At 43.3% G+C, this 20,293-nt stretch overlaps 1 protein-coding gene across 2 annotated transcripts in view; it reads right to left on the bottom strand.

The window, feature by feature from the left end:
• Nucleotides 1–4,555: 4,555 nt before the first annotated feature.
• The window catches only part of Fech (ferrochelatase), a 29,459-nt gene continuing 13,721 nt past the window's right edge, over nucleotides 4,556–20,293 (bottom strand). For both annotated transcript variants that reach the window (XM_055622763.1, XM_055622764.1), the window contains exons 5-11: nucleotides 18,485–18,619; nucleotides 15,535–15,641; nucleotides 11,826–11,924; nucleotides 10,083–10,190; nucleotides 9,485–9,649; nucleotides 6,697–6,756; nucleotides 4,556–6,264 (exon numbers count right to left, since the gene is read on the bottom strand). In XM_055622763.1, the coding sequence (XP_055478738.1) occupies nucleotides 6,130–6,264; nucleotides 6,697–6,756; nucleotides 9,485–9,649; nucleotides 10,083–10,190; nucleotides 11,826–11,924; nucleotides 15,535–15,641; nucleotides 18,485–18,619 (809 nt within the window). In that variant the 3' untranslated portion in view covers nucleotides 4,556–6,129. The remainder of the gene's footprint in view (nucleotides 6,265–6,696; nucleotides 6,757–9,484; nucleotides 9,650–10,082; nucleotides 10,191–11,825; nucleotides 11,925–15,534; nucleotides 15,642–18,484; nucleotides 18,620–20,293) is intronic.

The raw sequence follows: 20,293 nt of genomic DNA on the forward strand, positions 1-20,293 counted from the left end.
TCTCTCTCTCTCTCTCTCTCTCTCTCTCTCTCTCTCTCTCTCTCCGTGTGTGTGTCTGTATGTGTGTGTTGTAGACATGTTGTGCCCATGAACTCATCCATGTGGCCTGGAGGTTAACAATGGGATGCCATCCTCAATCCTCCACCTTACTTTTCCAAATAAGGTCTCTCGCTGAAACCAGAGATTCATGATTCAGCTAGACCAGTTAGCCAATGAGCCCCTAGAATTTGCCTGGCTCTGTGTCATGCCCAGCGCTGGGGTTCTCAGCACACACAGCAGGACCTGACCCAGCTCTGGGTGTGAGGTACCTGAGCTCAGCTTCTCACACTTAAGCAGAAAGTGCTCATCAGCTGAGCCATCATCCCTGCTCCACCACAGATGTTCGTAGTTCCAACATCCAGGGCTGCAGGGATGGCTCAGGCGTTAGGAGCATGTTCTAGCCTTCCGGAGGACCCACGTTTGATTCTCAAGACCCATGTTAGGCTGCTTACACTGTAATTACAGCTCCGGGGAATCGAACACCTTTGGCCTCTGTGGGCATTTGCACTCATGTACATACACCTACAGCGTGCGCGCGCACACACACACCACAAAAATAAATTCTTACAGTACTCACAAGATTCTATCATGGTGGCCTACTCTAGACTAAGTTGTAGTAAAAATGGAGGTACTTAGCTAAAAATAACCTTGCAGTATTATAAAAAAAAAAATTGTACAAGACTGATTATCCCAGCACACAATCATTTTCTTCACCTTTTTCCTGTAGAAAGGCTTCCACGTAAAAAGCAAAAGTATTCCTTCCTCTCCGGGGACCCTAAAATGTTACAACTGTGCTCTCAAGAGGCAAGTGCCTCCCAGAGTCCCTCCGTACAAGAGGCACAGCAAGTGGCTTCTCAAGGGTGTCCTGCTCTTGGCCCAGCGCCATGTAACTTCACACACTAATTTCCCAAAGAAACGCACTCTGAAGAGAAGCCCAAGTTTAAGGCAGTGCTAGCTAGGCCAGCAGTTGGAGGAAACCTGGCAAAGGCATCAGAAGTTCCCAGGTGCTACGGTCTGAGTTAACCACGAGTGAGCTACAAGGTAGGTGCGACAAACCTCAATGTAATTGGGGACATCACTAAAGATATTAACTGCCCAGTTCCTTCCCTCCAGCCACCCCCAATGCCTATTTTCTTTCCCCTTCTGAGTGAGACTCAAGCATCCTCCCCCGGGCCCTCCTTGGCTTCTTTGGGTCTGTGGGTTGTAGCATAGTTATCCCATGCTTTGTGGTGACTCTCCACCTATAAGTGAGTATATACCATGTGAGTCTTTCTAGATCTGTGTTACATCACTCAGCATGATATTTTCTAGTTCCACCCATTTGCCTGCAAATTTCATGATGCCCTTGTTTTTAATAGCCGAATGTACCGTATTTTCTTTATCCATTCTTTGGCTGAGGGACAACTAGGTTGTCTCCAGTTTCTGGCTATTATGAATAAAGCTGCTATGAACATAGTTGAAAAGGGGTGGATGAGAAGGGAAGCAGGAGTGGGGAGTAGAAGTAGGAAGAGCAAAGGAGGGAGCACTGGCTGAGGGAATGGAAACTGGGGGTCATCTCTGGGTCGTGCCAGAGACCTGGGATAGGGGAGGCCCCACCCTAGCTGAGACTCCCAGCAGAGGGGTATATCAAGCCTGAAGTGGCCACTTTCTATAGCCAGGCAGGACTGCCAGTGGGGGGACAAGGACATCAACCCACCCATAAAAACTTCCACCCCAAATTTGTCCTGTTTACAAGACGTGACGGGTCAAAGATGGAGCAAAGGCTGAGGGATTGGCCAACCGAGGGAATGGCCAACCAAAGACTGGCCCTACTTGACACTCTTCCTATGGCAGAGAACCAATTCCTGACACTATTAATGTTACTCTGCTGTGCTTGTAGACAGACACACAGCCAAACATTAGACAGAGCTTGGGAAGTCCTATGGAGGAGTTGAGGGATCAATTGAGGGATCCAGAGGGGTCAAGGACTCCACAAAAACATCTACAGAGACAACTAACCTGGGCCCATGAGGGCTCACAGAGACTAAACCACAGAGCATACATGGACTGGTCCTAGGCCTCCTGCACAAATGCAGCAGATGCTCAACTTGGTCTTCATGTGGGTCTCCCAGAAACTGGAGTAGGGGCTGTCTCTGACTCTGATGCCTGCCTTTGGAGCCCACTCCCCTAACTGAGCAATCTAATGTGCCATGCAGGACCTCAACCTCGCCTTCTCTGAGGAAAAGAATAGGGAAGGGTTGGGGAGAGGGGAATGTGAGGGAGGAGACTTGAAGGAGAGGAGGGGGTTGCAATCAGGATGTAAAGTGAAGGAATGGATGAATGAATAAACAAACAAATAAATAAATGGAGGGAAGATATTTTAACTGGGAGTGAGCCAAATCAACTTCTGTTTTAATCCACTTTGCATATGTACTCAGAAATCTTGTGACTCTGGTTTCAATAAATGTAACTTGGATATCACAAAAAATCTCCAGGACTGGGCCCAGAGACTCTCAGTGATGATGCAATTGGAAGGAATAATATTGATGAAGCTTTCTTGGGACATAAACTTAGAAATGTGAAAGTCATGTTCATGCATGCCTTACCTGAGGACTGCATCTCCCTCTTGCTACTAGAACTGAAAACCTGAAGGACTGTAAGCAAAGGCGCCGCTGCAGCATCAACTCTGTCTCCTCATTAAAGCGGGTATCTTTAGGCTTAAGGCTATCTCAGGATTTGGACAGAGGCCTCATCTGAGGATGAGGCCAGAGATGCTACGCCCATGTGCACAGATGCTCATCTTAGTCCCATTTCTGTTGCTGTGACAAATTACCCCAACAAAAGGCAACTGTTGGAGAGAGGGTATATTTGGTTTTCAATTCCTGGTCATAGTGCATTACTGAGTGGAAGCCAAGGCAGGAATCACATCCATGGTCGAGAGCAAAGAACATACTCTTGGTCATTTTTTTAAATGGCTACCAGCTTCATATTTGGCCCTGCAGATGAAGCCACATAAATGGTCACTCCCTTTAACAAGGGAGCAGACAGTACAACCTATGACTGCAGGAGCTGCATCGCCACCTTCACCCCAGCAGGCTTTCTGATGGCCCGGATGGGCATTTGACGCCCTTGCCTCGTGGTGTGATAACACAGTTTGGATAAATCTACTCACAGTATGCACCTTAAACTATAGTTTAAACTATGCCTTAAACTATGGTTTCTTGAATTAAATGTCAAAGTACATGAACAGAGTGGAGGAGGAAGCCACGTCAGCAGCTTTTTTCTAGATGATCTATTCCACCACTTCAAGAGGAAGAAACGGGTATCTATTTTCAAGATCAGTAGAAAACATGAAAGCTCTAATATTACCTTAGGGTTGTTGACAGGCTTAGTCTGGGCACCTTGAGATAGAAAAACCCACTTCTTCATAGGTGACTGCTACTAACTAATTCCAGACATGATGAAAATATGAAGATTCCTACAGAAACATTCAACTCTGCCCATGGGACTATATGAACAAGCACGTACTCTTTGAGGAGGCATCGGATCAACATGCCCGGGTTTCTACCGCCAACACTAACTCACCACTGATGAGGCTGAAGTGAAGTGAACAGAGTTCACTTCTGGGGCAGACAGCCTTCACACAGGTCTGCGGGAGAGCCCCTTCCACTGGGCTTGCATCCTCCTGGGTCCTAGCAATGACAGCAGTGGGCTGGACCTTCCCAGAACCCACCAATCTTCTGGATCAAATAAAATCCAGGTCTGTGCACACAGCAGCTTAAGACAGAACCAGCAGTTCATTGCTAATTAGAAAAGCAAACAAACACTCACACTTCAAAGCTGACAAACAGGATAACAACTCATTGGTTCTGAAAATATCTCCATCCTTCCAAACGCTACCCTGGTATGTGACCCTCACCCATCTAGGGCTAACAGTCGAAGGAATCAGGTCTTTAAGAGTTGAGGATGCCAGAGGCAGTGACTCCCCTAAGTGCCTCTCAAAGGACAGTCTGCTCCCACTTCAGTGCCAGAATTGCAGTTCCAGACAACTCGTTCAAAGTTTGCTTAGCAAATGGGGCTTCGGGACTCCCGAACTGGCACTTCCCGCAATATCTCCATAGCAATGTGTTTTCATCGGAAAAGCTGCTGAAGAGCCAAGACTGATGACAAGCACATTCCCTGAAGAGGGGATAATGGCTGTGAGCATAACTGCCTGCCAACAGGGGCCACTAACCCCAAGACATCCATGCACTGTGGTGCCCTCATAGTCCACACTAAACCTAATCCCCAAAAGGTGATGAAATGGACACAGGGACATTCTGAAGCATCCAGACCTTTGATCTTTCTCTAGAAATAGCCTGTTAATGAAGATAAGCCAATTTAGAAACAAAGAGTAGATGTTACTCAATTTTGAAAGCCACTGTCAGTGAAGAAAACTCTCACCTAGAGCAGAAAGCATGCTTCTTCACTGGGGTACAAAGCAAACTCCCCATGTTCGGGCATTTTGGATGCGTTTCAGGAGACGGCACAAATCAAACAGGCTAAAGCATAATGTTTATTTCCAGTAAATCCTGAGAATAGATTATCTATGCACCCTCCTAATTACTTCCGCTTTATGAGCTGTTTATTTATTAAAAAAAAAAAAAAAAAAAAAAAAAAAAAACCTCAAAGAAAGGTTCTTTTTGAAGAACAAAGTTTTAGAGAAAGTGATTATTACAAATCCTTCCAGGATCCCAAAGACTTTCAAATCCATTTAAACCCAAATACAGAAGATCAGATTCTGCTCTGACATAATTTTTACAGTTTTAGAACAACTTTTCATTACAAATTCAGGCAGGCAGGAGTTGGGAGAGGAAAGAGGGTGACCATGACGGAGTATGTTGAAATTCTCAAAGAATATATGCATACACATAATATCCACAGGGAAAGACTGGAATAAAACGTTATTACATTAGAGGCTACTTCTCTTCTTTGTGTTTTACAAATGTCCTATTCTATGACTATATTATTTTATAATAAAAACTTAACAAAGAAAATTCAAGGTTATCAGACACAGTCAACTTTATAAAATTTAAGTTTCAAACAAGTGAGCAGAAAATAGAGGCACTCAACTAAGATCAGGACGAAGCTGCTCCTTGGCCCCAGGGAGATGAGACCAAATCCATCAGTAGCATTTCCTGGTGGCACTGTCCTTGGAGATAGGAAGCAGACAGAGCTCCCTTCCCTGAGGTACCATCGACTCAGACTAAGGCATATGCAGCAAGGACTGAATTTGCACACGTTTATTAGGCTATGCACCTGGGGAATCTCTGAGCACTCCCGAAATGCGCACTTGTTTCAGTTTCCAGGGAGGAAAATGAGACTCTTCCACAGACACCACAATTGCCAAAGAAAGGTGGCTGCACTGACAACTGAAGCTACAACAGGTGACCACGCCCACTCACCTGCATTCCTGTACCCATGGACTCAGGGAAAGAGTAGGTAACGTGATATTTGCACTCAGGCCTGGGGATCAAACTGGGAGCCTCATGAATGCAAGGCAAGCACACAATCACTAAGCTATGCCCTCAGCCCAATTATTTTACAAATTAAATTCACTATATTCACTTAAGCCACAGCTATGGCTATGACACTGTAAAATCTCACTCACCACGGGTAGCACACAGAAGACATTCACCACAATATTTTAGGAGGTTGTTTTGGGTAATAAGTGCAGAATCTATGTGTGCCTCATAAGATGAAAATTTAAACCTCATTCCTGGGATGCTCCAGTAGACATTCCACATTCTTAAGCTGATCCTAGAAGGAGTTGTGAGTGTTCACTGTACATGTATATGAAAATAGAGATCTCAGTAACAGTTTCAGAGTCCATTCCCCAAGAAACACAGTTTTGCAAGTCTGTGATGCTAGCTAGCACTCGGGAAATGGGAGCAGGAGGCCCACTGGAGGCCAGCATGAACTACATAGGGAAGCAAGAAATAAAATAAAATGAAGGCATAAAAGAAAGCATAGTCTGTGCCTATGGCTGTGCACAGACAAATGCGGCTTCCGTTCCCATCAGAGGTGTCTGGAGGCTGTACATCTGCAAGTCCCACGGGTCCTCAGGCAGGGTCACAGCTGTTGGCTGGTGAAGAAGGATTTAGTCTCCCTGCAGACAGGATTTACACAGAGCGGACAGCTCAGAGGCAACTGCGTGGAGCACAGCTTGTTTGACTGGATGTGTGAGTGCACCAAATCAGCCAAGGCCTGCAAGACAGAGGACACAGCCATCTGAGGAAGTCTGCTGGGCCTACAGGGTCCCTCCGCTCGTCCTGGGGAGAACTGCCCTGGGTGGGGTTTCTTTTAAACTGAGCTCAACAGAACTGTAAAGCACTGCCCCTTCCATCAGATTAGGCAAAGTTAGAACGGAGGCTTTAGGAAACAGACCCTCTTACCCCACCCACCGCACCTGTTCACTAAGAAGCACACTTGAAATTAGGCAGCTATGGGTGGGCAAAATAAGGAGACTGGGGCTACCTAAAGGAAAAAGGAGGAGCAGAGAAGGAATTCACTCTTAGTTTTGTAATTAATTGGAACTTCAAATGTACTAATATGTGAGAAAAACCAATATTCTGCAGGAGTTTCTCAGAGGACTGCGCTGCGCTGTGTTCTACTAAAATGGTTGTAACGCTGCGGTACCTTAGAGAACAATGGATTTCCATTAAGAGACTCCGCTCTTCGGATGTTTTCAGCTCCACACTGAATCAAATGAGAATGGGAAGAAAACACAGACACATTTTATTTTCCTTTCTTTCTTATTTTAAGACACTGAGTGCTACAAAAGAATAAACACAGAAAAAAAATATACATACATATATACACACACTATTCAGCCTGACCTTGAACGGTCGCAGCCTGCTCATGAATGAGGGTCATGGGGTGGATGGCCAGGCTGACTAGAAACTGCCCTTCTGTTTCTGTGTGAGCCCCCACCCTGCCCTTCCCACAGGTATGTGCTTCCAAACCATGTGGGATGGAAATCTCAAGAGTGACTCAAGCCCATGCAGCACTCCCCTTACTCTCTCACAGGCGCACCTTGCAGGCCCTCTCTTGCTGTAATTAAGTAAAATCTCCTACTCGCTTTGATCCCAAGTAAGTGCCAAAATGAAGGAAGTTAATTTATGGACTCTAAAACATACTGGTTCTAAATTGGATCTAATGTAAAATTGGGTTGTAAAATAAACTCTTACAGAGAAAAAAAATCTAAGAAAAAAATGAGTATTGTTCAGTACCATTCTTTTTCCTGCTAAAAAAATACCCAGTTAATTATTCTCAGATAATGGAGAACTATGTATGATTTACTCCAAAGCTGGGATCTTCTCTTTCCCATCCATGCTGAGCCACAGTCAGATGCTTTCTCTTTAGACTGACATTTACAGGAGGAGCCCACATGGGAAGCACTGATGGTCAGCAAACACCTAGACCTCAACACAGAGGAGGTTCTACTTAAAAAAAAAAAAAAAATCACAACCCACCCATGGCAGCAGAATAAGCAGTGTTAGTAATCCGCAGGGGGCAGGGCAGGCGAGGAAGACAGAATAGATGAATCTGTCCACAGAACATTATTGGGAAGGTGGAAGTATTTATGGTCACTCAGCATATGATAGCAAAAAAGAAAAATCCTCAGATGACTATTAAACAAGGACTTGCTTAAAAACAGCTTAAAAACAGCTCTAGGCATTTAATTATATTTACTCATTTATATCTAAAATGCGTATTTAAGAAAAGGTGGATTACAAAAAGTGTGGATAAAAATATCATTTTGTTACATGCAGAGAAGCTTATTTTTATGAAAATATGCACACTTAGGAAAAGGGAAGGTATTTTTATCAAAGCATTAGCAGCTGTGCTCTCTGAGGGTCAGAGAATGAGTATGTACTCTACTCTTGACAGGGTACTTTCTTGGTACCATCTGAAAATTTTATTGGTTTTACCAGCAGGAGGCAAAAACCAGTCCTTTCTATTTTGGAAAAAAAAAATTAAAAATTTGAAAGTATATTTTCATATAAAATAATGATAGCTTAATGTGTTTTTTTTTTATTCCTTACAGGGAATAATTTATTAATCACTAATAATCCTCTTGGTTACTAACTAATACCCTGTGATTGTAATACAAATGAATGGGAACTATCATTCAACATAAACGAAAAATTTATTTTCAAACACCCTATGCTAATTAAGTCTTACTATTACTGAAATCTTTCTAGCAAGTTTAAAGTTCGGCAAAGTCATAGGGATACAGAGACATCGATAAATAAAACCCATGGGCAACAAGGAAACCTTGCCTTTGCCTATTACAACTCGCTCATAAATTAGTGATTAGAGAACACAGGCTCTCCTTCATTCAGCAGCGTTTGACTGATAACTGGCTTCGACACACAAATGACAGGAGCTGACCACTGGTTCCAGCTCTGCCCCTACTCACCCTCCACTGTGCCCCTCATCACTACCCAGTCCCAGAAAGGGTACAGTGTTCTGTGGAGCCAGATTTCCATGGGTCACCTATGGGAAGGCTATGAGTTCCCATCCAAGATTAGAGAGACAAAAGGGCTTCCCTGTGCTTCCAAACTTTCCCCAGAAACACAGCAATAAGTGGGTGAAGCTTCAGGCTAGCCTGCAGAGGCTACAAACAGGGAAGCAACAGTTTTTCTCTACCCTGAGTGACAAGTCACATCCATCTTATGCCAACAGTGGTATTTGTTATTTCAATAGTCAGATTGATCACAAGTTGCTAGCAAACAGCTAATTAAGTGAGTGCATAAGAGAGGTCAACGAAATTACAACACACACACACTGCCTCTGTGTTTATTCTATGCTCCTCTCTGAAATGTCAGACACTCACGCCCCACACCCACCCAGAAACAGCGTGACAGCCCAAGAGCCACTACTGCATTAAGTGCAGGGAAGGGATTATAGACTGATAAACATTCCCTCTCAGAATCAGTGAGACATACAACTCCTTTCACACAGGACAGTAACTCACACTGAACAAAGTATTAGTTTCAGTGATATTTGGTAACATGGTTTAAAAGGAGTAAATATCCTCTGGTACTGCTGATGTAGAATTAATTTATGAAGTATTATTCAAAATCATGAGGACACAGTACATAAAACACACCAATAGTTTTCTTCTCTTTCTCTCTTTCCTCTTCTTTCCTCTGTTCTTTCTCCTTCTTCTGTTCGCTTTTCTGAGACAGGGTCTCTCTATGTAGCCCTGGCTAGCCTGAAACTCACTAAGTAGACCAGGCTGGCCTTGAACTCATGGAGATCTGCCTGTCTCTGTCTCCCAATGATGAGATCAAAGAAGTGTGCCACCACACTCAGCCTCAAACAGTAATTTTTTTCAATGGTAAGTTTGATACTTGGAGAAAAAAAAAATTCTTTTAAAACAAATGATGGGACTAAGAAGCCAAGTGAGCACACTTACCTTCTTGGCTAACACTTGAGAGTATTCAATATCCAGTTCATAAAGCGTCTCAATGTGATCACTGGTAAACGCTATTGGAACCAAGAGGATATTCTTCCTCCCCCGCTCACAAAGCCCTTTGATAGCCTCATCTGTTTGAGGACCCAACCAGGGTACTGGGCCGACCTATGAGAAAGGAGGACCAATGTGAAGACAAAACATTTCTCCTGACGTGTCAGGAGCATATGATTACCATACCTCCAACACACACTCGGAGCACACACATCTGCCCAGCCAGGTGGAGCCATTCTTACAGCCCCTTGAATGGGTTTGCGTATTTTCACTCTGAAGCTTGAATCCTTCTAGAGGCCCAATGACACAGGTAAAACAGCTTCTTCCACTGAAGCTAAGAGCCAGGTATTAACTGACGGAGCTCTGCCAGTTGTGCAATCTCCCTTCTATCTACTTGCTCTTTGCAGAATCCTCTGCCCAGGGTGAGCAGCCGACTTACAGAACAGCTTGCTGGCATGGAAGAGCCCAAATACCCATTTATAAATAAGTGATTAAAAGAGATTTTTCTCAAGAGACGATGGCCTGAAAATGTATGGATGGTGCCTACCTTGGACTGCCAAACCAGTCGGTATGGGTTGGGGTAACCTAGCTCTTCCATGACTTTATGGACAGTGGCACCCACCTCTTGGGGGTAGGGGTCCCCTCTGTTGACAACCTGCAGTAGAGACAAAATAATATGCAGTCACCAACACTGTTGAAGGGTACCAAAGCACCGCTGGCTACACAGTGACAAGATGAACGTGGGCCAGACCCTCCCTTGCTGTCCTTTGAACTAGTGACAACTGGATCTGAGCACTGGTGGAAAAGTTCCTTGGTTCCAGTCTTTCATTGGCCAAAGAACACAGTATCCAGTCAGTTCCAAGATCCCAAAGAAGATGCTGTTGATGACTAGATGGACAAAGTCTACCATGGAGATGATTCTCTTTCCCTCCAGGACAGACAAAGTGCAGAAGAGCTGAACTGATAAATAAAGAGGCAGAAGGAAGGCGTGCCTGGTTCCGACTACAAGTTCCTCTGGATGTGATCTATGCATTATACTCATTTTCTTTCTACCTGTCCCCAACAATTGACAGCAGACAAATGATTTCTGAACAGGGAAACATGTGCTCCCAACAGGAAAGCCTATTAAAAAACCTTTGAAAATATTCAGCATACACTTTTATTTTAACTGTTTTCATCTTTTGTGGTATACTGACTCCCTGACTCCATCACCGTGCTTTACAGTGTTTATTAGAGAAATACAAGGTTGCCTTTAGCACAGTATAACATCAACTGCTACAGATAGGATTCACCATAATGTAGACCCTGTGTTGCTCCCGTGTAAATATTTGCCTGCCCTCTCTGGAGCTCCACTCTGGTATCTCAGGTCTCATCACACCTAGAATGGACCCTTGAAAAGGACTTGCATGACACTACAAAGAAGACATGACCCCACTGAAATGAAAGAGGCAGGCTCTCAGGAGAAGGCTTTATCTCTAAGGCCATCTGTTACTAATGGCTGCATCTTCCAGGGGAACTGCACAGGGCTTGACTCTGGTGACCATCAAGGGCAGCCCATGGTACCCTCCACCTAAGGATGGTTGGTTCCATTAATCATGTGTTTCAGACTGACCACACCTAGAGAAATGTAATCTTCCACCTCTATGACTAGGAAAACAGTGTTTTTAAAACGGACAGAATGCTAGTTCTGGATAGACCTGCAAATATCATACATCACACTAGCACAATATTTTCAGGTTTCGTGGCACAAACCTGGATATGACATTTTAATGAACAAGCTGGTATAAGATGATCTAAGGCTCACAAGCTGAATGCTATATATTCTCTGGCTAAACTGTGGTCCCAGTTTTAGAAATGAGAAGCCATATTGGCTTCCTAGAATGCAGAGGCTTCTGCTAAGTCTCCAAGACAGAACTGGGGCTTAGTGTGAATAAAGCTGGCTGCACATGTCAGTGTGTGGAAACTGCACACCGCACTCCTTCCAACAGCACGCAAACACAGGCGTCTTTTAGCTGATACACTTGCTAGAAATCCTAATATCTGAATGACTTTTCCAGTCGTCATTTAAAAGAAGGCTATTAATAAGAGATCTATTTGTAATATTGTGCAATAAATTAATTGCTGGGAGGTTTCAGAAAATGAGTCTATGAGCAAGCTAGGGCTGAGAGTTTAGAATTCATTCTCGCACTGAGCTAAGGGCAGAATGGAACCAGATCCATTTTACACATTTAGAGAGTGAAACAACCCAGTGTCCTACCATTAGGCCACCTAACAAAATGTTCTTACTTACAGACATTGGCAGGGAGTGGGCGGAAAACAGAATGACCACCTCGCTTCTCTTCTCCCGTGGAAAATTGTCCAGTTCTTTCAGAATGTGGTCTGCAAAGCACTGTGGGAACCCCAAGAATGGGGGAGAGGATGGTGAGAAGAGAGAAAACAGGAAAAGGGAGTGTCTGAGAAATGAGAGCAATACCAAAAATCTTAGCACAATCTTCAAAATCTGGAACTCTCTTAAAAAAGAAAAAAAAAAAAAAAAAAAAAACGCACAGCATAGTCTCTTTGCTCTGGTTCAGCTTCAAAATGGCTTGCAATGGTTTCGGGGGCCTAGGGAATTTGATGGGAAACTTCTAACGCTCACTAATGGCTCTCTACAAATGAAGGCAGAGGAGCTGCTTCCCCTCGGGAAGAGCAGGGCACACTTCCAGATGGAAAGGAAACACAGATGGGAAGGAGAAGTTGTTTTAAGACCTCACATTTGCTCTGTTAGCAGGAAAACAGCTTACAGGGTCTTTCTAAATCTTCCTTACTTTGGCTTTCAGGCCATCACATTAAAATACATTAGCCAGAAATAGGAGAGAAATAACAAAATACACTTCTATTTTTATGACATCTTTCTTATGAGTCCGGGATCCGCACCAAAGCAATCTTCCTCACAAGCTTCATGATGACAAATGATGGGCTGTGCAACCCCCACTAAACACACAGAGGGGAAAATCTGTGGTGGACGTGAGGGCTGGAGAGCCATATGTGTGAATGCACACTAGAATCCAGGTCCTGGTGCCTTCGAACCTCTGTCTACCAGATCAGCTCCCTCTCACTTCTAGTTGGCACTTGCTGATTCTCATGGGTAGGTGCTGAAACCTCAGATCTGAAGGGACTTTCTTTCATCTTATGCTTGAACCATTCCTTGCCACTTGGCTTATAAGGAAAATGTAGCAAAGGACAGAAGCAGGTCAAATGATGAAACTGGAATGTGACCAGAAATTAGACAAAAGTTGAATATCAGTGTTAAAACAAACTGCTGTGGAATTTTGTATTGTAGTTACGTTTAGAGAACAGCCCTGCTCTTAAGGTAGGGGTGGGCATGTGTGTGCATGTGTGTATGCTTGCATGTGTTTGTGTCTGCCCTCAAGTAATCCAGAAAATATATATATTTTAGGCTATACACATATATACACGTACAGAGAACATGAAAATGATATGTCGAGTGGAACAAATGCCAACACATGAATATAGGTCAAGAATAGGTGACAGTTCATTACCCCACTTTTAAGATGTATTTGTGTGGGTGGGTGTTTTGTCTGCACGTATGTCTGTCCACCACATGCATACTTGGTGCACACAGGAGCCAGAGAAGGCTTAGTCCCCTGGGACCCGAGTTACTAATGGCTGTGAGCTCCCATGTGGATGCTGGAAATAAAGGTTGAGTCTTCTGCAAGAGAGCCAGTGCTCTAAACCACTGAGCCATCTTCTACTTTTAATTACTATATTTGTATGTGTGGGGGGAGGGGGTGATGTGCATGTGGGTGAAGGTGCCCACAGAGTCCAGAAGAGAGTATGGATTCCCTGGAGCTATAGCTACAGCAGTTGTGAGCCATCCGAGGTAGTTACTGGGAACTGAACTGGAGTAGTGGTGTGTGCTCTTAACTAATGAGCCAAGTCTGCAGTCACAGTATTCTTTTAACTATTAATCTCGTATCTATTTTGTGTGTCAGAAATAATTTCCAACTAAAATTTAAAGAACAACTTAATAGAATCATACAGACTCACAGCTGATGTAGTTTTGATACACATCAGGGTTTGGTCAATACTGTAATTCCAAACTATTCCCTAAGAATACCAAGATTCTTATCCTTTCAGAACTCATAAATTTTGGTAAGTAAAGACCCTAATGAAGAAAACGGTGCTTAGAAAAGTTATCTAGATGTTCCTCCCTCTCCTGTTCCTCCCCCTTCTCCATATTGGGTGGTAATAGTTGATACAAACAAAAACTACACTTTTAAACTATTCATAATGTTTAGGACACAAGACCACAGAGCATCCTACATAAAGGAGCCACCGTAAAGTTTATGTAGGTGCCTGGAACATACGCTCACTGCAAGCACTCTAACAGCTAGGTAAACAGCAGAATCGGAGAGATGGTAATAAGGTGACTATTTAAGTAACTAGCACTGATAACATGCAGAAATGTGGATTTAAGGCCATATTTTTTAGTTGAGTTTAGGTTAGAGTTTTAGGGGGTTGCCCCCTTTCCCTTCCTTTCCTTTCCTTTCCCTTCCTTTCTCTGCCTTTCCTTTCCTTTTTTCCTTTTCTTTCCTTTCTTCAGCTTGTAAAATTGCAAGTAAGAACACAATTCCTTAGGGCTTGCAAGAGTCACTAAGCCATCTTCAAAACTCAAGCAGCATGGGCAAATACAAGTGCTACTTAAATCACCTAAGACCCATCTGCAGGATTTTCTGTGCACAGCCCCTGTGCAAAATGAAAGCAGCAAGGCCTCTCAGAGCCTTCAATCACACCATCCAGGAGGGCAGATAAATGCCTCTAAAATTCCCTTTCATTTTATGAACAGAGACTTCCTCAGTTAAGAGACCTTTCCATCTTTCTGCTTCCCCCCTTTTCAAAGGGCTGAATTTTAATGCAAATCTAATTACTCCCTCGATCAGGGCAGGCAGATGCTCTGCAGATCCTTCCTCCCTGAGCCACATGTCAGCTCAGACCTGAAATAGCCTTCCTTCCCAGCCACAGCCTTCAATAGCAGCAGTGCGGCCTTAGGCGCTCCAGCTACCCCTGGCTGGACCCAGCAAAAGGACGAAGGCAGGATAGGAGCCCAGCAAAGCGACACCCATCCCAAGGGGACCTCTTTTACTCCAACACAAATGTTAACCCTTTCCCTGCCCACAGGACACTGCTCTGGGGAAAGGCAGCCCGATTTTAATGTCGTCTAGCACCATCTAGTGGTCACAGGTTTTAAGTGCTGCTAATCTTTTCAGATATTTTGCCAGAGATCACAGAATGATCAAAGAATATAAAATAAATCAAACAATAGTCCAAACCACTTCATATTTCTAGACTTAAAGTAACTCAAAAGCAGAAACTTCTACAGACCCAAAAACCTTCTGAATGACTCAGGACTTCTTTTTTTTTTTAAATCTTTACTGTCATGGTTTTTTAAAAATACAAGATAATACCAATACAAAGCTGGTGATTTTAGAAATTTAAGTTTAATGATTTTCTAAAATAAAGTACCTATTGACAGGATATAACAAAAAAGAAAATTAGAATTTTCTTTTTATCTATGAGACATCCCCATTGTAATGTTGTTTATGTCTCTGGACATGTATCTATATACTATCTTCACTTTTTAAATTCTTTGATGTTTTTTAAAAATTAGAAAATATAAGATTTAACTCATTTGTTGGTCATTCAATATAGGCATAAAACTTAATGGAAGTGCTATGTAGTGATATGATCTTTAATGTTCTCGTCACTGAAAACTACAAAACTCAAAATCTAACTATGGTACAAAAGTATAATGTGAAGGAAGAGAAGCGTCTGACCATTTTAACCTTGCCACTTTTCATGATTAGTGGAAAGTCTAATGGTGTGGCTTTTAAGCATGCAATTTAAGCAAGAGAACACAAGCTCAGTGAGATTCAAGCAGAGCAGAGCAGATTTGCCCGGCTGCTGTGAGGATGGAGGCTGCCTGCCGGCATACACACCTGGATGAGGAGGGGATGTGTGGGCCACCTGTCAATTGTGCTCCACTTCATGGTGGGCTTCCGGCCCACCTCGTTATAGTATCTGTAAATGGCATTTAAGCTGCTGCCTAAAAGACAAGGGAACCATTTAGTAGACACACTTGACTGTGGTGAAAATGCAACACAGACTAGTAAAGGCAATAATTGTGAGTTCAAAGTAGGCAGCTGCATCTATATGGAAACCCAGTCTAATTACAATCTTTTCAGTACTCTAAAATGCATATAGATTTAACTACCCTGCAAATGAAGATCACTAAAGAGCAATCAATCTCAACAGACCTTCAAAGATTACTGAGGCCATTTCTACTGAAAGGTGTGAGGGCTGCGAGTTCATGAAACACAAGCTATTGTGAACTTGCAGGAACTAAGTCTTAAAATTGAGTGCATGTGAAGAAAAGTGTTCCCATTGTGACCAGAATCAGCCTCATTACAGGCAGTGTGGGGGGTGAGAAAGAAAGACAGAAGCGGGCTGTTATCCCAGCATGCTAATTCCGCATAGTTTAATTCCAGGATAGCTGTTTTCTGGTATTTTCCTTCATAGCTGTTTTATTTTGCGAAGTTTCTGTGTTAGAATATGCATAATTCTATATCTAGAGCGTTTTGGCTATTTCTACTCAATATCACAAGTTAAATAAACAGCCTATTGAGGGGTCTAAAGGCCCTGGATTTAATCAGCTTTTACCAATGAATCATTCTCTGGAGTGAAGTCAACAAATACCGCAAACGTTGTGCTCCTGAGGGAAAGGTGAGTATGCTGACAGCCCAAAGTCCAGAAGTGAGCTGGCAGCACAAAGCCACGGCCGTTCCCTGGCTCAGGCACGCTGACAATCCTGACAGGCTTACACGGCCAAGTTCCAACATGTCTGTGTGCTCTCATAGCCATAGAATCCTTGCCACAGAAATCATAGTTAGGTCGCCAGTTTAAAAAGCTTACTCAGGACAGAGCCGTGGCTCAACACAAACTGTTTATATTTTTAAAAAATCAATGGATTCAATTTCAATGAGTTGAATACAGTGATGTAAGAAAATCCAAACTTGGGAGTCAAAAATAATCTCCAATAGAAATCAAAATATCCCACCATATTCACACAGCAGGCCTCACTGTGCACGTGACGATCATTTTCTGGTGTACAAACAGGCTTATGGGAGCCACGTTAGATCCTTTGTGTCACTGGGTAACAGTCAATATATAGCCAGAAGTCATTAAGAAGAGGGAGATATGAAAGAGAAAGATGCTATGAGAAATACATAGAACATACGCTGCCTGTTTAAAAGACAAAGTAGCAAAAGGAGACTATTGGCCTCAGAGAAGAAATGTGTTTCCTAAAACATTCATAGCTCAGAAGTACAGCCACTTGGTCCTTACACATGAGATGCACTACAGAAAAGCCGCATGGGCAAGCCATGTGGGCTCTGAGCTCTGGCCACACAGAAAGAACCATCTGTGCAGGAAAGCATGCATCTGTTGCCACACAGATAACAACTTTGACTTACCTACTTTTGAGAGCAGACATCTGTATGTTGACGGACATTTTACAAACCAAGATAAAAATAGGCCTTGAAAATTCTAAGATCTGACTCATTCTCCGATAATATATCTTATTGGAGATAAATTCAGAAAACTGTAGATTTCCAAAGTAAATCACAATTCAAAGTTCTGGGTGTATGTGAAAGACTGGGCATTTTAACAGGTGCTCTCTCTCTCTCTCTCTTTACACACACGCACACACACACATGCACACACGCGCACACACACACATGCACACACGCGCGCACACACACACACACACACACGCCTCTGTGTGCTTCAGTATTTAAGGCACACAACACTTGGAATGTTTCCTCCGTAGCCTTTTGTTTCTCCTTATAGATATAATAACATTAAAAGTCAAAGACAAACTGGGACTACAGATGTGTTGACCTAAATCCTTGAGAGAATGCAAATATATTTATGGGTAACAACATAAGCTTTACCCATAATTAGAATAGTTAGGAGTGGTGGTACACACCTTTGATCTCAGCATTCAGAAGGCGGAGGCAAGCAGAGCTCTGTGAGTTACACAGTGAAGCCCTGGCTCAAAAAAAGCAAAAAAACAAACAACAACAACAAAATATAGCTCTCGAAGCTCCTTTTTCATCTTCAGTCAAACATGCAGAAAACAGTAAGGAGTAAGGCACTCCAAAACCAAGAACACAGAAAAGTTTGTAAAATGTTAACCTCACATTGGGTTTTGGTTGCTGTTTTGTTTGTTATTGGTTTTGTTTGTTTGTTTCTTTGTTTTTGAGGTAGGGTCTTACCATGCTGCCTCTGCTGGCCTGGAACTCACTATGTGGATCAGGCTGGCCTCAAACTCATAAAGATCAGCATGCCTCTGCCTAGGATTAGAGGTGTGAACCACCAGGCCTGGCCAAGATGGATTTTAAGTGAACCACTAACAATCCCATAACTGAAGAAAAGATAGACACAAACATAAAAATAGCAGTGCTCCTCATATCACATGCTACTTCTGTTTTCAAAATGGAAACAAGACATCACTTTGCTCCCTTAATAAGAATTTCAGGGTAAGCTGGGAACAGTGGTGCACGCCTGTAACCCCAGCACTCTGGGAGGCAGAGGCAGGTTGATCTCTCTGAGTTCAAGGCCAGACTGGTCTATAAAGTCAGTCCAGAACAGGCAAAGCTACACAGAGATCAAGTGCAGCCACCACCCTCCACCCACCATTTGTAATTCTCAGCTGATTGGCCAATAACTCTAAAAGTGCATGACACATGTGGTTTCAAAGTGACTGACCTGAACTCTTTGGTGTAGAGAAGACAGGGCAGATTTGCCATTCAAATTGCAAATTCCTTTAGCACTGAGAGTCCTGGGCTAAACCTGCCAGGGCAATAGCCACCTTCCAGATGTCCTTACCTGTGGTGGAGCAGCTATATTGTGGATACTGTGTGAAAGCAATGGCCCTCTCTAGTCCATCTCTCTCCATCTCTTCAATTGCTTCTTCTGTCAAAGGATGGACATACCGGAATCCAATATAGTATTTGTGAGGCGCTATTAGGAAGCACAAGTGGAAAGGAGACGGCATTAATCTTTATATAGATTCCTTAGAGTCACCAAACATAGTGTAATGGCCAGAACAATGAATGACTAACCTAATTTTCTACAATGCTGATATGGTGAGCAAGTTAGGATCCTCCTGACATCTTGTCCATCATGTAGCAGGCACGGGGACACTTGGTTATCCTCTGAGATCAACAGTCCTACCCAGCTACCTTTTGTTAACGTGATCATCTTTAAAATGCAAGCTTTTACTTTCAATTCTCTGTTCCCATCAGACATAAAGTGGCTGAAGAAAAGAGGGGGAAAAGCCCAAAACCTAGTACCTAGCTAGGAGTGGTGGCATAGCCTATAATCTCAGCCAGGAGACAGATCTCTGTGAGTTTGAGGCCAGGCTGGTTTACATTACAAGTTCCAGGCCAGCCAGAGCTACATAGTGAGACCCCACCTCAATTTTTTTAAGGTTTAGTATTCATTCTTGACATGTACTGTCTTCACTGAGCAGACTGCAACCTCCAACACTCGGTAAGCAAGAACAGATGGCCAAGTTAAGGCCAGCTACAGCTAGACAGCAAGTTCAAGGCCAGGCTGAGCACATTGCTGAGCACATCTCAAAACAAAACTAAACTAAACAAGCAAACAAGGGTGAGGCACTGTAGAAAATGCCTCTGATCTCAGTACACAAGGGCCTCAGGCAGGAAAACTGAGTCTGAAGCCAGCCTGATGGACAGCACATGCAAGGCCAGAACAGAATATAGAGTGAAAGCGTGACTCGAAAAAAAAAGAGAGTGAAAACAAAAAGCACGTCTGAGGATCACTCTCAGATAAGCCCTGTGGCCTGGAGGAAGGAGGGAGCAGCAGAAATGCCTAGAAGAAACACAGGAAAGCCAGCTGAGCTGACTGTAAGAGGCTCAGGCCAACTGCAAAAAAATGTTCTCCAGCCTGTAGAGATGCCTGCTGGCTGTGCAGGGAGCTCCAGGTTCCCAGCTTTTCTAAGTTATTACCTGTGCTATGGTGGCTTTTGGTGGGACATTTCTGTTCCTGTAAGTAACTCTTCCCCATGTACCTGTAAATAACCTCAATAAAACTCATTGGTTCACCAGCTTAGACTTTGGTGATATCCATATTTTGATCTGTCATCTGTTTCCTATCTGGGATGAGTAGATATTTGTTCATGCCCCTCAGGAATAGCAACACACACACAAATGGACAGTGATTTGCCAAAGGCCCAAGGAGAGCTCCTGAGATCCAGAGAGCTCCCAAGAGAATGGGTGAGTGAAAGTGGTCAAGCGAGCTGGCTCCATGGAGGGTAAATGAAGTTTGCTCATGCTCTTTCTGCATGTAGCTGTCACATGCTCAGTGCACACACAGATCTGGGGGTTGGATGCATGGATAAAGGACACACAGGTATAAGAATCAATGGGTAAAAACTTAGGTAAATATGCAGGCAAATGAACAGATCAAACAGAGGAGAAAAGACAATTTTATGCCACACTGAGTGAATTAATGACTTGTCAGGCAAGCTACTGAGCTTAGCCCCAAAGTCGTAATGAGTACTGGATATTTTAAAAGTAAATCTCTAGAGAACAGATGCTTAATCACTAAATTAAAAACCACCTTCCCAACAACCTCAAGTATGAAATAAGTATAGTGATTCTTTGATGGCTT

Source organism: Psammomys obesus, unplaced genomic scaffold, assembly GCF_907164565.1.
Source record: "Psammomys obesus unplaced genomic scaffold, mPsaObe1.curated_primary_1811, whole genome shotgun sequence".
NCBI lineage: Eukaryota > Metazoa > Chordata > Mammalia > Rodentia > Muridae > Psammomys > Psammomys obesus.